Source organism: Pelophylax lessonae, assembly GCF_965119305.1.
Source record: "Pelophylax lessonae genome assembly, chromosome: 1".
Classification (NCBI taxonomy): Eukaryota; Metazoa; Chordata; class Amphibia; order Anura; family Ranidae; genus Pelophylax; species Pelophylax lessonae.
Genome location: NC_138768.1, coordinates 258,249,142 through 258,262,640, shown reverse-complemented (window position 1 = coordinate 258,262,640; position 13,499 = coordinate 258,249,142). Strand labels below are relative to the sequence as shown.

General features: G+C 45.7%; 1 protein-coding gene across 1 annotated transcript in view; it reads left to right on the top strand.

Annotated features, from left to right (window-relative positions):
- LOC309556078 (uncharacterized protein) overlaps positions 1-13,499 on the top strand; it is a 116,420-nt gene that overhangs the window by 33,574 nt on the left and 69,347 nt on the right. The window contains exon 2 of the mRNA XM_082258396.1: positions 2,804-3,750. Coding sequence (XP_082114522.1) covers positions 2,804-3,750 — 947 coding nt within the window. The remainder of the gene's footprint in view (positions 1-2,803; positions 3,751-13,499) is intronic.

Here is a 13,499-nt window from a genome sequence, read left to right as displayed (position 1 = left end):
AAAAGATGCTAGACGTTTCGCAATTACTTTGGTAAACAGCTTGAGGTCATTATCTATAAGGGATATAGGTCGATAGTTTCCTACCTCACCAGGGTCTTTTTGTGGTTTCGGTATGACCGAAATGGAAGCAATATGAGAGGAGGGGTCTAAAGGGGTCCCATCCCACAGGGCATTAAAATAACTCACCAGGTGTGGGGCAAGTATCTCTTGGAACTTGCGATAGTACAAGGCTGAGAATCCATCAGGTCCCGGTGCTGAACCTATTTTGGTTGTCTTGATTGCTGTTCTAATCTCTTGCGCCTCGAAGGGGGCCTCCATAATCGAGCTATGAGCAGTGGATAATTTGGGGAGACTTAAGTCCTTCAATTATTCCGGGTTGACACTTTTCCCCGACCGGGGCCCTGTACAGAGAAGAGTAAAATTTGCGAAAGATGTCTAGGACCCTACGAGGGTTCTGGGTATAGGATCCATCTGGGCAGCGCAATTTTGGAATTGCTCTAGTGCGTGTTTTAGGGTTCAGTCTAATGACCAGTAGTGACCCTGTTTTGTCTTTATGCATGTAGAATCACGTCGAGGCCCATCGAATGCTCCTTTTCAGCTTTCGATGTAACTTTAAATTGAGTTCCAATCTCTTTTGGTCAATTTGTTGTATAATACCGGGATCTGTAGATTGTTTATTACGTCAGAGCAAGGAATTTTTTTTTTGCGTTCTAAAAGTAGGAGGTTTTCACGCCGTGCTGTGTTAAGCTGTGAAGCCGTTTGGATAATTTTGCCTCGTACCGTCGCTTTATGGGCTGTCCATATTAAAACCGGCAAGACGTCTTCCGTTATCCTGAAAGTATTGTCTTAAGCATATGCAAATATTTTCACACCACCTTTCCTCAGATAATAATGATTCATTAAGCTTCAACTGAGGCGCCCAGGGGGGGATCAATATAGAGGAAAGTCCTACAGTAATCAATGAGTGGTCAGACCACGCTACTGCTTTTATGGACACTTTACCCATTCTAGGAACCAGGGCATGGGAGATAAAGATGTGATTAAATACGGGAGTAAGTGGCGTGTGGGGCTGAGTAAAAAGTATTGTCGCATACAGAGGGGTTAGATTCATGCCAAGCGTCTATTAAGTTTATTAAAGTATTTAGTCTTAAGTCTATTTAAGTCTATTAAATTTGGCTACTTTCGTTCCTACCTTGGGGGGGTCACCCCAGGATCGATCGAGTTGGGTTGGATTTATCTAGGCTTAAATCTAAAGCTAAATTAGTGTCTCCTCCACAGATCATCTGTCCCTACAAGCAGGGAGCCAGAGTCTCCAGCATCTTGGCAAAGAAGGTGGCTTATCCCGAATTCAGGGCATAGTACGAAACAAAGAAGCACAATTGCTCGCCCAACATTCCCGTCACCAGTAAATACCTCCTCTCGGGGTCCCTAATTTCCTGCCGTAAGGTGAACGAGAGTCTGGCTGAGAAGCAAACAGCAACCCCCTTAGTCTTGTCTGGGGCATTAGCTAAATAAAAGTGGGATATCGTTTATGTAAGTAGGACGGACAGTAAGAGCGAGGGAAGTGGGTCTCCTGTAGGAGCAAAACATCTGCGTGATGTGACCAGTAATGTTGAAAGGCTTTGCGGTGTTTAATAGGGGAGTTACGGCCCTGTGTGTTGTGTGAGACGACTCTATCAGGAGTCGCAGTACCTGTGTCAGTAGTCATATTATCTATGTGACATCTGCACAGCTCATAACACCACTTATCTCCCCACCATGCAAGCAAGGCCCTCCATCGTCCGGAGCATCTTGCCGTGCACTGAGCCAGGTCCACCGAACTCTAGGTCTTGGAAATGAGGAAAGAGAAAGAACATTAGAAGGAAAAGGAAGCAACATTTGATTTTAATTACTGCCCAATTGCTTCAACCATTACAAAGTGATTAAACTTCCTTTTAGGTGTCCTCCTAAAATTGAATGTCAGTTGTGGATGGAACTGACCTTGAAATTGCCCTGTAACACAATGGTAAACTATTTTAGCACATTGTCAAATATTCCTTTTAAATTTAGCATTGCGTTTCCTCATGAAAGCAGAGCTGGGATTACTTAATTTTCTGTAATGGAATCTGTCCAGTCAAACACAGCTAGTCACAGGCTCCCCTTGGTGGCTTTGTAACTGTGCACTTTGCATGTTTGGGTTCATTGCAACACAGTAGGAACAGTATTATCTGGGGTAATATGTGAAGATTCCTTCTGTTTTTCTCTGTAGCAATGCCAGTTTTCCATTTGTCTAAGCAGATAATCAGCCAGTCTGACCGTTTTTTATTTTTTAAATGCATTCTCCATATTGTAGATGTTAACCAGATGTCTTTTTAAGTCCTGCAATTTTGTTCCCACTTTTGCCAGTGAAAGTTATTTTTGTTAGATGAAAGAGATGTTTCCCTAAATGAAACAGACACATCCGATGCTTGGAATGCTCTTTTGTGGTGTGAGCAGTGTGCTTTGTGTTTATTATTGAAGCACAAGTATGAAGCTATATCGCAAATTGTTTATGTGTAGTTCTTCGTTTTATGCTGCCAAGGAGAAATACAAGCTAAAATTGATCTAATGAAAAAGTTTGCATTGATCTAATATGTTATCATTAACATTTTTTTTTTTTTTTAATGATGATTCTTTGCTTATTGAAACTGACTGGTTGAATGGGGAGGTACCTTTTACATTATACATTCAATTCTTTCTTCTTGCTATTTTGAATTCTATTTACACAGAAAAGTTATAATGATTTTTAATGTTTGAAAAACCTTCTGTTCTGTTTATGTTTTAGGTGTATTATGGATGTGGTGCTGTCATGGACCCCACAGGTAGAGACCTAATACTGTCTCCGGGTTTCCCGAACAACTACCTTCCTGGCTTTCATTGTTTGTGGCAGATTTTTGTGCCTGCTGGCTCCAGCATAGAGCTAGAAACTCTGGACTTTGATGTATATGAGAGTACAGGTGACAGTGATTCATCTACCAGTGTTTCATCTTCTGACTTTAGCTATCATTTAGCTAACAAAAGAACTATGGAAAAAAGTACTTTGCCAAATGATCTAAGAGTGATTTCATCAGAACAGTCAGATCACCCCAATGAGGCCAGTAACAATGTTATTACTCCAGAGAGATGGGATGAGACTAACAATGGCATAAAGTCCATGTTATTAAAATCTCAGATTTTTACCAGAAACCAAAATACTTTGAGTGAAAGGCCAGGTACACCACAAACAGGGCTGCTTTCTACAGTTACACAGAGTTCTGATGGGCCTTCTCAAGACTACAACAAACCTATGAATCTTCTGGCCTCCTTCACTTCTAGAGTAACAACAAATGTCTTTCAGCAGGTGAGTGAAGATGCAACCTCCTCATCCATAAACGTTGGAACTGACCCCTTCACTACTTTGCCTCCAGTGCTGGAAGTGTGCCCGCTGGATGTCCTCTATATCACCGACCTTGTCACTTACTCCTCACGCTTTTGTGGATCAAATTCTCCTCTAAACAAAAATCTGACCTTTGGGTCTCCCGTTGAAATGGTTGAGGTGGTTTTGGAGCTAATTACAACCACTAACCGTGGCCGAGGTTTTGCCCTTCTCTTCACTTACCATAACCAGTCACTGGTGACTGCGCTGGGTGTTCAGGAGAGCCGCGCAAGGGAAAATATTGTGCTACTAGCTGTGGTTGCTGCTGCCATCTCATTTATTTTCGTCTTGGTGCTGGTGCTTTGCTTGTCTTATAGGTAAGATTCTATTTTTAATTTTGACAAAATGACCCACTATGTTGCAATTTATTGATGTGATATATTGCAACCCCAATTCCAAAAAAGTTGGTATGCTGTGTAAAATCTATATAAAAACAGAGTGCAATTATTTGAAAATCTCATAAACCCATATTTTATTCACAATAGAAAATAGAAAACACATCAAATGTTTAAACTGAGGAAATATATAATTTTAAGAAAAAAAAGGTCATTTTGAAATTGATGGCAGTTTGAATTGTCCAGGTTTGTAACCGATTTTTGTTTTAACCACAAGTAAATATGTGATATTCATTGAAAGGCATACTGCGCAATTATATATTTAATTAGGTTTTGTTCGGCATGAGTCATTTGTGTGCTGCTTTGATTGCTACAAGAAAGAGCTTCATGTGTAAACAGAGTGTTGCCTTTCCATGAATTGCATAATTCATGCTGCTTGTTATTTAATTTTACAAAAAAATGTAGTTTTGAACTCTAGACAAATATTCACTGAAACCAGACGTTTTCTCTTGCTAGAGGAAATGACATAACATTGTAGCGCTAAGCAAAAATTTGATTATGGAAAAAGTATACCTGTCATGAAAGAAATATCTACCCGTAGGCTGCCATCCCTGACCTTGTTTTGAAAATGCTAGTTGCCTGGCAACATCTAGCTTCAGTATTTATGAGTCACAGACCTGGAGCACACATGCAACAAGTGAAAGTCACAGCAAAATCAGAAATCCTTTTTCTGAGCCTGTTGAGAGTCAAGGACCAGCACTACTGAAGCCAAAGTGTCAGTCTGGCAGCAAAGTAGCTAGCATTTAGGCTATGTTTACATCTAGGCGTTGCTATTTTATAGGCATTTTTCCAGGCGTTTTTATTGGCGTTTCTACAAGCGTTTTACAGGTGTTTTTTATAGGCTTTTTTTTAAAGGCGTTTTTGTGTAGTCATACGAGTTTAGGTGACCAGTGAAAAGCAGCGTGTTTTTTTACAACATTTGCATAAAAAGGGGACCTCCTCCTCCAGGATTTTGTGGTGGTGTTTGGTGTCTGTGTGAGGTTGTGTATTACTGTGTGATTTCCTACTTTTTGTTTTTAAAATGGCCGACAAATACAGATTTCTGTTTTGTGCATTAGTTGCACTTCTGATGCTGGAGGAAGCGAGGGATCGACAATACTGGGTCCATCCTGTGATAGCTAATCGGCGACAGCGTGGCCAGTTCTGGGCAATGTATGATGACCTTTGTGTGCATGAGGACAAATTCTTCCAATACACACGATTCTTGTAATGCACATTCTTTGCATCGTACACACATTAATATGTCCTCACTAGTGCAATGAAGCCTTCAGCTTCCAAAACTTAAGTGCTGTCCTCCATTTTGCAGAACATGTGTTAAAGCAAAGGTGTGACAAGGGGTGGAGAGCTGGGTGGAGAGACGCTGTTTGAGCACATCAGCAGCTACAAAACGTTTGTAAAACACCTGTAAAACGCTCCTATATCACCTTTCCAGCATTGGCATTTAAGTCTATAGGGCAAAAACGCATGTAATCTACCCAAAAAGAAGCTCATGTACTTTTTGGAGCGTCAGGCGTTTTGCTCAAGGTGTCGGAACGCTCAGATGTGAACAGGGGCCATTGAAATGGCATTTCATGAGCTGATCCTTAGAGCTGAAAAACGCCTACATGTGAACGTAGCTTTAGGGTTTAGAAATTGTGGCCTACATATTTCTCTTTTTACTAGGTTTCTTTTAATTTACACTATCTGTTTTTTGACCGCTACAGTTACTATGTTTTTTTTTCATTTTAATTAAAACCAAATTCTAGGGATAATATATTATGCAGACTGAAGTGAATGCACATTATATATGTGTAAAATGCTGCGTGAATTGACGGCACTTTATAAGTACCTGAACTAATTAAAATAAATACTTGCCACAATGTAAATGTGCATATGTGATACCTGATTGGTCTCTTCTGTTATGTAGAAGCTGTAAATCACTGTAGTAGCCCGAGCTTCTACAGTGATGGCCGCCATCTTCAAAGTGATGAGTGGCTGTCCTTCTGCATTGTAACCACAGGAGGGGGTTGCTGGCTCACTTGACACTTCCTCCATTTTTCTCAATCTAAAAGCATTCTCTGATTGGATGAGGTGGAGAGGAGGGGCAGTGACACCACAATTTCCACCTCATTGTTCCAATCAACTAGACAATATGCACATGTGTCTCAGTTCTGATATCTGAACTTTCATTATTATTATACAGGATTTATATAGCACCAACAATTTGCGCAGGGCTTTACAAAAATGAAGGCAGACATTACAGTTACAATACAATTTGGTACAAGAGGAATCAGAGGGCCCTGCTCATTAGAGCCTACAATCTAATTTCATCCACCAGTCTTTGTGTGGGTTTTATGAACAGTTAGGTTACATTCACACTAGCAATTTAGGTTGCTGTAAATTGTAGCAGCAGGATTCACTTTGTGTTTATCCAGCAGCGGTCAGCCCAGGCTGTGCAAAGAGCCGCAAATAGCTACAGACACTGGTGACCTGTCATTACAGTGCACGGGGCAGTGGCCGCACTTAGCTGCTCAGTTGCAGCACAAATCTCTGATTCCTGCCGGTGTGACTGTAGTCTTGTGTAGCTTTTTGCAAACCATATTTCTCTTACGTCCTCTGACAGTCGCCGCCCACTCATACAGTCTTCACTACTGGGTATTGATCTTATCCACAGGAGTAAGCTAGGCAGAAGATTTTGTTAGAAACATTCACAAAAACTTTGCATAGACACACCTATAGGGGGCTGTCCTTCTGGTCCAATACCCCCCTGCTAGCAGCATTCCCAGTTTGTCTTTTTCCTAGTTAGGAGTAGGCAGGCTTCCCTTGGCTGGGGCTGCAGTCTAGGCCTTTTCTTCATTTTTATTTCTGCTAAGTGGTTTTTCTTTACACTGATGGCTTTTTATTTGTTCCTGCGCTTAGTTAGTCAGACTTCGGAAGACTACAGCGTTTGCGGAGCTGGGAATCGCACTGGTTGTACTAGAGCCTTACGGAATCCCAGCCTGCCATCGAATGTTAGCAGGCTATGCGTATGCCCAGGCCTCGCAAAAGACCTGTCCCTGTCCTCAGGGACAAAGCCTGTGGAGTGACTACTTTGCTAGGATGTCTCAACTGCGGTACGCTGCGTGTTGCTAGCGTCCTGTTCGGCTGACGGCACCCCCACCCACAGTGGGAGGCCTTCCGTCACAGAGTGGCACCCACGTTTTTCGCTGGATCGGTGAGTACCATGCTACCCCTCGGTCTATGGCATTATCTGTCAGGGGGTGTATGTGGGGCCTCTGTTATGGGGATGGCAGTCTATTTGGAGTCTGTGATATCCCCCTCATGTCTGTCAGTATGGTTCCCGTGTGTCCCTTCACGTTCCCTGCGGGGGCGCTATAGCGGTCCTGCCGCGGTGTGGGGGGTTTGCAGGGGTCCCCGTTTCCCTTGTGGGGCTTGGGGGTACAGACATGTTTGTGGGGGCCGCAACGGTGTAAAATCGCGGGGCCGCCATTTCGGGTGTGGGCAGGCCATTTCATGTAAGGGCAGCAGCCACTTTCTCTGTACTGCTTGGCGCCCTTTCGGGCGCCATCTTTACTGTGGGCAATGTATTTCTCCATGTCTTCAGCGGCCATTTTCTCTGAGCCTCCCCTATAGACTTACATTGGCAACCATTTTCTTGTGGCTCAGACCTATGTTCGGCCTCTAGTGGCGTGACATAATTTCCTCTCTCCAAGCACCCAGATAGAGCTGGCAGCGTGGTATTGTATAGATACACTTCTGGGGGGCTTTTTCTGCTATTTCTTCGGGTTTAGCTCTTTGCTGGCAGTTATATCATTCAGTGCTTAGTAGCACAGGCTAATCACTCATTGCGGTACATTGCGGTGGGAACCGCCGCTATCGCCAATTTAAAGGGCCTGCGCCATAAAATTTCTAATTGTGTTTTATGGAGTCCCAGGATAGCAAACTCCCCCCAACTCTGGTGGAGGATTCAGGTACTCCTGTTCCCCCCCAGCTCTGGTGGAGGGTTCAGGTACTCCTGAATCCTCTGCTATAGTCTCTCACTTACTGCTGCACTTGCGACTTTAGCGTCCAAAGTGGATCCGTTGATGTCTGAGCGGGCTTCAAAGAAAAGGCCCAGGCTTTCTCAATCTTCTGATTCGGAGCTAGATATTGGTTGCCACAGACAGTGTACCCCCTGAGGGGTCTCAGTCCTCTCAGTCGGATGGGGAGGAGGAGAAGGGGGAGAATTCCCCCTTCGGGTCAGCCAGAGAACGCGCTGCAATGTCTGTGCTCATTAGCTCTGTTAAAGACACGCTACATTTAGAGGATGAGCCCTACCCGCCGGGTAAGCGGTCTTCCTTTAGGACCCGCAGAACCCAGAAGTTGGTTCAGGTGTTCCCCTGCCCCGCTGAGTTTCACGAAACAGTGAACCAACAATGGCGCAATTTAATGCGCAATTTTGTGGTACCTATTCGGTTTCAGTAACGTTATCCCTTTGCGTCTCTGACGGATTCGCGCTGGACTGTGGCCCCTAAGGTGGACCACACGGTATCCAGGTTAAACAAAGCCACTCTGTTGCCCACGGAGGATTCTCCGGTGTTCAGGGACCCGGCGGATAGGTGGGTGGAATCTCTTACCCGCCACTCCTATATGGTGGCAGGTTCCTTGATGAAACCCGTGTTCGCCTCAGTAATGGTCTCTCAGGCTGTGGTGAAGTGGACTAAGGTGCTCAGACGCACCCTTGTGGCTGATTCCGCCCCTCCTGCTACTCTGGAGATGGTGGACCACATTATTCAGGCTGTTTTATACCTGTGTGACTTGGCCTTGGATGAGGCCCCTTTAGTCTCCCGCTTATCTGCGGTTGCAGTGACGATCCGTCGCATCGTGTGGTTGAAAAGCTGGTCGGCCGACCAGACTTCCAAGAAGACGGTGTCTGACATCCCTTATGCAGGGAATCGCCTTTTTGGGGACTCCCTGGACAAATTGTTTAAGGGGGTCACTGGGGGTAAAAGCACATTGCTGTCCCAGGTGTCCAGGGGCAAGTCTTTCCGCGGTAATCGGGGCCCTTCCTTTAAACCTAACCAGGGGTCCTTTCGTGCCTTCAAGGCACAAGACAAGGGCAAATCCTTCAACGCCTCTGGTGGGCAGAAGAAGCCTTGGGCGGGCAAGCCTAAAGCCGCCCACACTGGCACGGCGGCCCAGTCTGCCTCGACCTGACCCCAGGTCATTTCCAAGATCTCCAACGGGCGGTTCAGGATCTCCTTGCCCAGGGGGTGATCATCCCGGTGCCACATCGGGACAGGTTTCGGGGTTTTTACTCAAATCTGTTCACAGTGCCCAGAAAGGAGGGCAAGGTGCGTCCACTTCTGGGCTTAAAGTTTCTGAACCGCTTCGTGCGGGTTCAAAAGTTCCGCATGGAATCCCTCCGATTGGTGGTGGCCTCCCTGAGCCCAGGAGATTTCCTGGCTTCCATCGACCTTAAGGATGCGTATTTACACATCCCCCATTTACGAAGGTCATCAGAGGTACCTCCGATTTGCAATCATGGAGGAGCATTATCAGTTCGTGGTGTTGCCTTTTCGACCTCTCTTCGGCTCTAAGGGTGTTTACCAAGGTGTTGGCTCCTGTCCTTGCCCTGTTGTGGGCACAGGGGATTGCAGTCTTTGGGTATCTGGACGATCTCCTGTTAAGGTCGAGTTCCAGTCCAACTCTGTTGCGCGATCTGTCAACCATGGTTCAGACGCTTCAGGAGTTCGGGTGGACCATCAATTTTCAGAAGTCGACATTGTCTCCTTCTGTTCGCCTCCCTTACCTGGGGATGGTTCGGGACTCCGCCCAAGCAAAAGTCATCCTGCCGGGGGACAAACTCCGGACTCTACAGAACAAGGTCAGGTCCCTCAGGGACAACGAATCCTCATCGCTCAGGACCTGCATGCGGTCCCTGGGATTGATGGTGTCAGCCTTTGAGGCGATACCATTTGCACAGTTCCACACACGATCTCTGCAAGCGGAGATTCTGGCCAGGTGGGACAGGCATCCTCAATCCTTGGAAAGGAAGATATCTTTGAGCCACCAAGTCAGAGCGGATCTTCTGTGGTGGCTCCAGTCTCCGGCTCTGATGGAAGGGAAATCCTTCTGGCCGTTGTTATGGGCGGTGATCACCATGGACGCCAGCCTGTTGGGCTGGGGTGGCGTTCTGGGCAATTTGTCTGCCCAGGGCACTTGGTCGGAGGAGGAATCCTCTCTACCGATAAATGTCTTGGAACTGAGAGCGATCAGACTGTTTGCTCCGTTGGTCGGATCGGCTTCGGGGCCGCCCTGTGCGTGTGCAGACGGACAACGCAACTGCGGTGGCTTACATCAATCATCAAGGGGGCACCAGGAGTGCCTGGCCGGCCAAGGAAGTGGAACGAGATTCTGTCCTGGGCCGAGACGCAGGTCTCGGCGCTTTCGGCAGTTCACATTCCGGGAGTGGAGAACTGGCAGGCCGACTATCTGAGCCGTCATACCCTGGACCAGGGGGAATGGTCCCTACACCCGGAGGTGTTTCAGATGCTGTGTGCGCGATGGGGATTCCCGGACGTGGATCTGTTAGCGTCTCGTCTAAACAACAAGGTGGGAAGGTTCGTGGCAAGAACACGCGATCCTCTGGCAGACGCCTTTGACGCACTGGTGGTGCCTTGGAATCGGTATCGTCTAATTTATGCCTTCCCCCTGATTCAGTTGTTGTCCAGGTTCCTTCGCAGGTTGGTCTCGGAACCAAGGTTGGTAATTCTAGTGGCCCCGGACTGGCCGTGCTGGTCTTGGTGCGCGGACATCATGCAACTGGTCGTCGAGCCTCCTTGGCGGCTCACACTACGGGACAATCTGCTGTCTCAGGGGCCGATCTTCCATCCTGCTTTACAGTCGCTGGCTTTTGACGGCGTGGCTGTTGAAAGCCAGGTCTTGAGAGATCGGGGTCTCTTGTCGGCGGTCATTCCTACCTTACTTAAGGCAAGGAAGGCCTCGTCCGGTATGATTTATTATCGTACCTGGAAGGCTTATTGTGCCTGGTGTGAATCGCAGGGCTCCTTTTCGGTGGCGAGGGTATTGGCATTCCTGCAATCTGGTGTGGACCAGCGTCTTGCGCTGACCACTATCAAGGGTCAGTTATCTGCGCTGGCCATTCTTTTCCATTGCCCCCTGGCGTCAAATTCCTTGATCTGCACCATTATTCAAGGGGTGCGTCATCTGGCTCCCCCTAGGAGGGCACCCTTGCCTCCTTGGGACTTAAATTTGGTTTTGTCCGTTTTGCAACGTCCTCCATTTGAGAACATCTGGAAGATTCCTCTGCCTGCGCTGTCACGGAAAGTCGCCTTTCTGGTGGCGATCACATCTGCTCGCAGAGTGTAGGAGTTGGCGGCCCTATCTTGCCGCTCTCCCTACCTGGTTGTTCATAAGGATAAGGTGGTCTTGCGACCTCATCAATCTTTCCTTCCAAAAGTGGTGTCGGATTTCCATCTCAATGAGGACATTGTCTTGCCTTCGCTGTGTGCGAATCCTAAGCATCCTAAGGAGTTTGCCTTGCATTCCTCGGATGTAGTCCGGGCGATCAGGGTTTACCTGTCGTCTACTGAACCCTTCAGAAAGTCGGATTCTCTTTTTGTCCTTATTGAGGGACCTCGGAAGGGTATGGCTGCGTCTGCGGCAACCATTTCTAAATGGATCAGACAGACGATTGTACAGGCTTATCCGCCCTTCCCTGTCACGGCGCACTCTACCAGAGCGGTGAGTGCATCTTGGGCCTTTCGCCATCAGGCGTCGGTGTCCCAGGTGTGCAAAGCGGCGACCTGGTCGTCCGTGCACACCTTTATAAAATTTTACAAACTTAATGTTTTGGCATCGGCAGATGCCTCCTTTGGCCGCAAGTTCTGAGTGCGGCAGTGCCTTAGGGGAGACATGGCGTTTTTAGCCTGTCCCCTCTTGTTGGGGTTTTTTCCTCCTTGGTTTTCCTGGGTTTGTTTGCTCCTTTTGAGCTTTCCTGTTACCCAGTGGTTGCCTTTCTGGTTCAGATAAGGTTATTTTCTCTGACCTGGGTGCTGCGTTGCCTTTTTGAGACGGTTAAGTTTCCCACCCCTCACATCTACACTGCTTTGGGACATCCAAGTAGTGAAGACTGTATGAGTGGGCGGCGACTGTCAGAGGACGTAAGAGAAAATAGAATTTTTTGTAAGAACTTACCGTAAAATTATTTTCTCGAAATCCTCTCACAGTCGTCGCCCCCGCCCCTCTTTTGGGGTTCATGGATTATCTACTGCTTGCTACCAAACTGTTAAATAAGGGGGGGGGGGGGAGGAGTACCGCGCTTCAAAGGTGCATCTGTGCTCTTCTAAATAAATATATAAAATTCATATAAATATTGTGCTAACGCGTAGGATCAAGCACCGGAAGTGACGTAGCGGCATTCGGACCCGCGTTTGTTACATGCTTTTAACCAAGAAAGTTACATGTAAGTGTTACTCTATTAATTAAATAAATAACCTGGCGGTACTTCACCATTTGAGCCCGTTTATTTTTTGGAGATCAAGAGGTCCTTTCAAAGACCTGGCCACATCGATCCCATTTATAAGGAGAAAGAGGTATCCAACTGACCGAATGAATCTTGGAGGCGTAGAGGAGCATGAAACATACATTTGAGATATAAAGCCTAAAATCAAAGAAATGGAGGTGAGCGCATAGGACACCTAGTGGTCACAGCACTGAAGAGCACCTGCATGCATATTTAGAAGAAAGTTTTTTTGAGCACTATCAACACTATTTTGGGACACTTGAGCACTTTATATTTATAAATAGGATTGAACCACTTGTGGACTCATACAGAGATTTAAAGGAACAGTTTAAATATTATTATTAGCACAGAACACTTTTTGTATGAATTTCTGTATGAATTTTTATAAGATTTGTTTTTTTATTGAATATATATTTATATGGTTTTACACACTATCACAAGGAAGGTATGACACACATGAATTTTTTATAGTAAGTGCACATTTAGTTATTTACACAATATTGAGACACTTTATACATAAATTAGCACAATATTTATATGAATTTTATATATTTATTTAGAAGAGCACAGCTGCACCTTTTGAAGCGCGGTACTCCCCCCCCCCCCCCCCTCCCCCCCCTTATTTATCAGAATTGTGTGGTTCACAATAATAGTACCTGCGGCATTAGAGGTTTTCAGATACCTATACCTGACAGCACGAGAATTACACACATTTTTATATATTTATTGCTACCAAACTGAATTGGGAATGCTGCTAGCAGGGGTGTATAGGACCAGAGGGACAGCCCCCTATAGGTGTGTCTATGCAAAGTTTTTGTGAATGTTTCTAGCAAAATCTTCTGCCTAGCTTACTCCTGTGGATAAGATCAATACCTAGTAGTGAAGACCGTATGAGTGGGCGGCGACTGTCAGAGGACTCAGAGAAAATAATTTTACGGTAAGTTCTTACAAAAAATTGTATTTTTCCTTTTCACAGACAAAACCTGTGTGCCTATCTCTTTAACATTTTGTGTTCCTTAATAGCGTTCAGATTACTTTGTTTTAGGAATTTGCTTTTTAACTGTACAGTGTATATGATATGGATATGAGGATTCTGGAATTATGAGAATGCCACAATATCACTAGTGGGCAATATCATATCTGGTTCTATGATGATATTTTATTT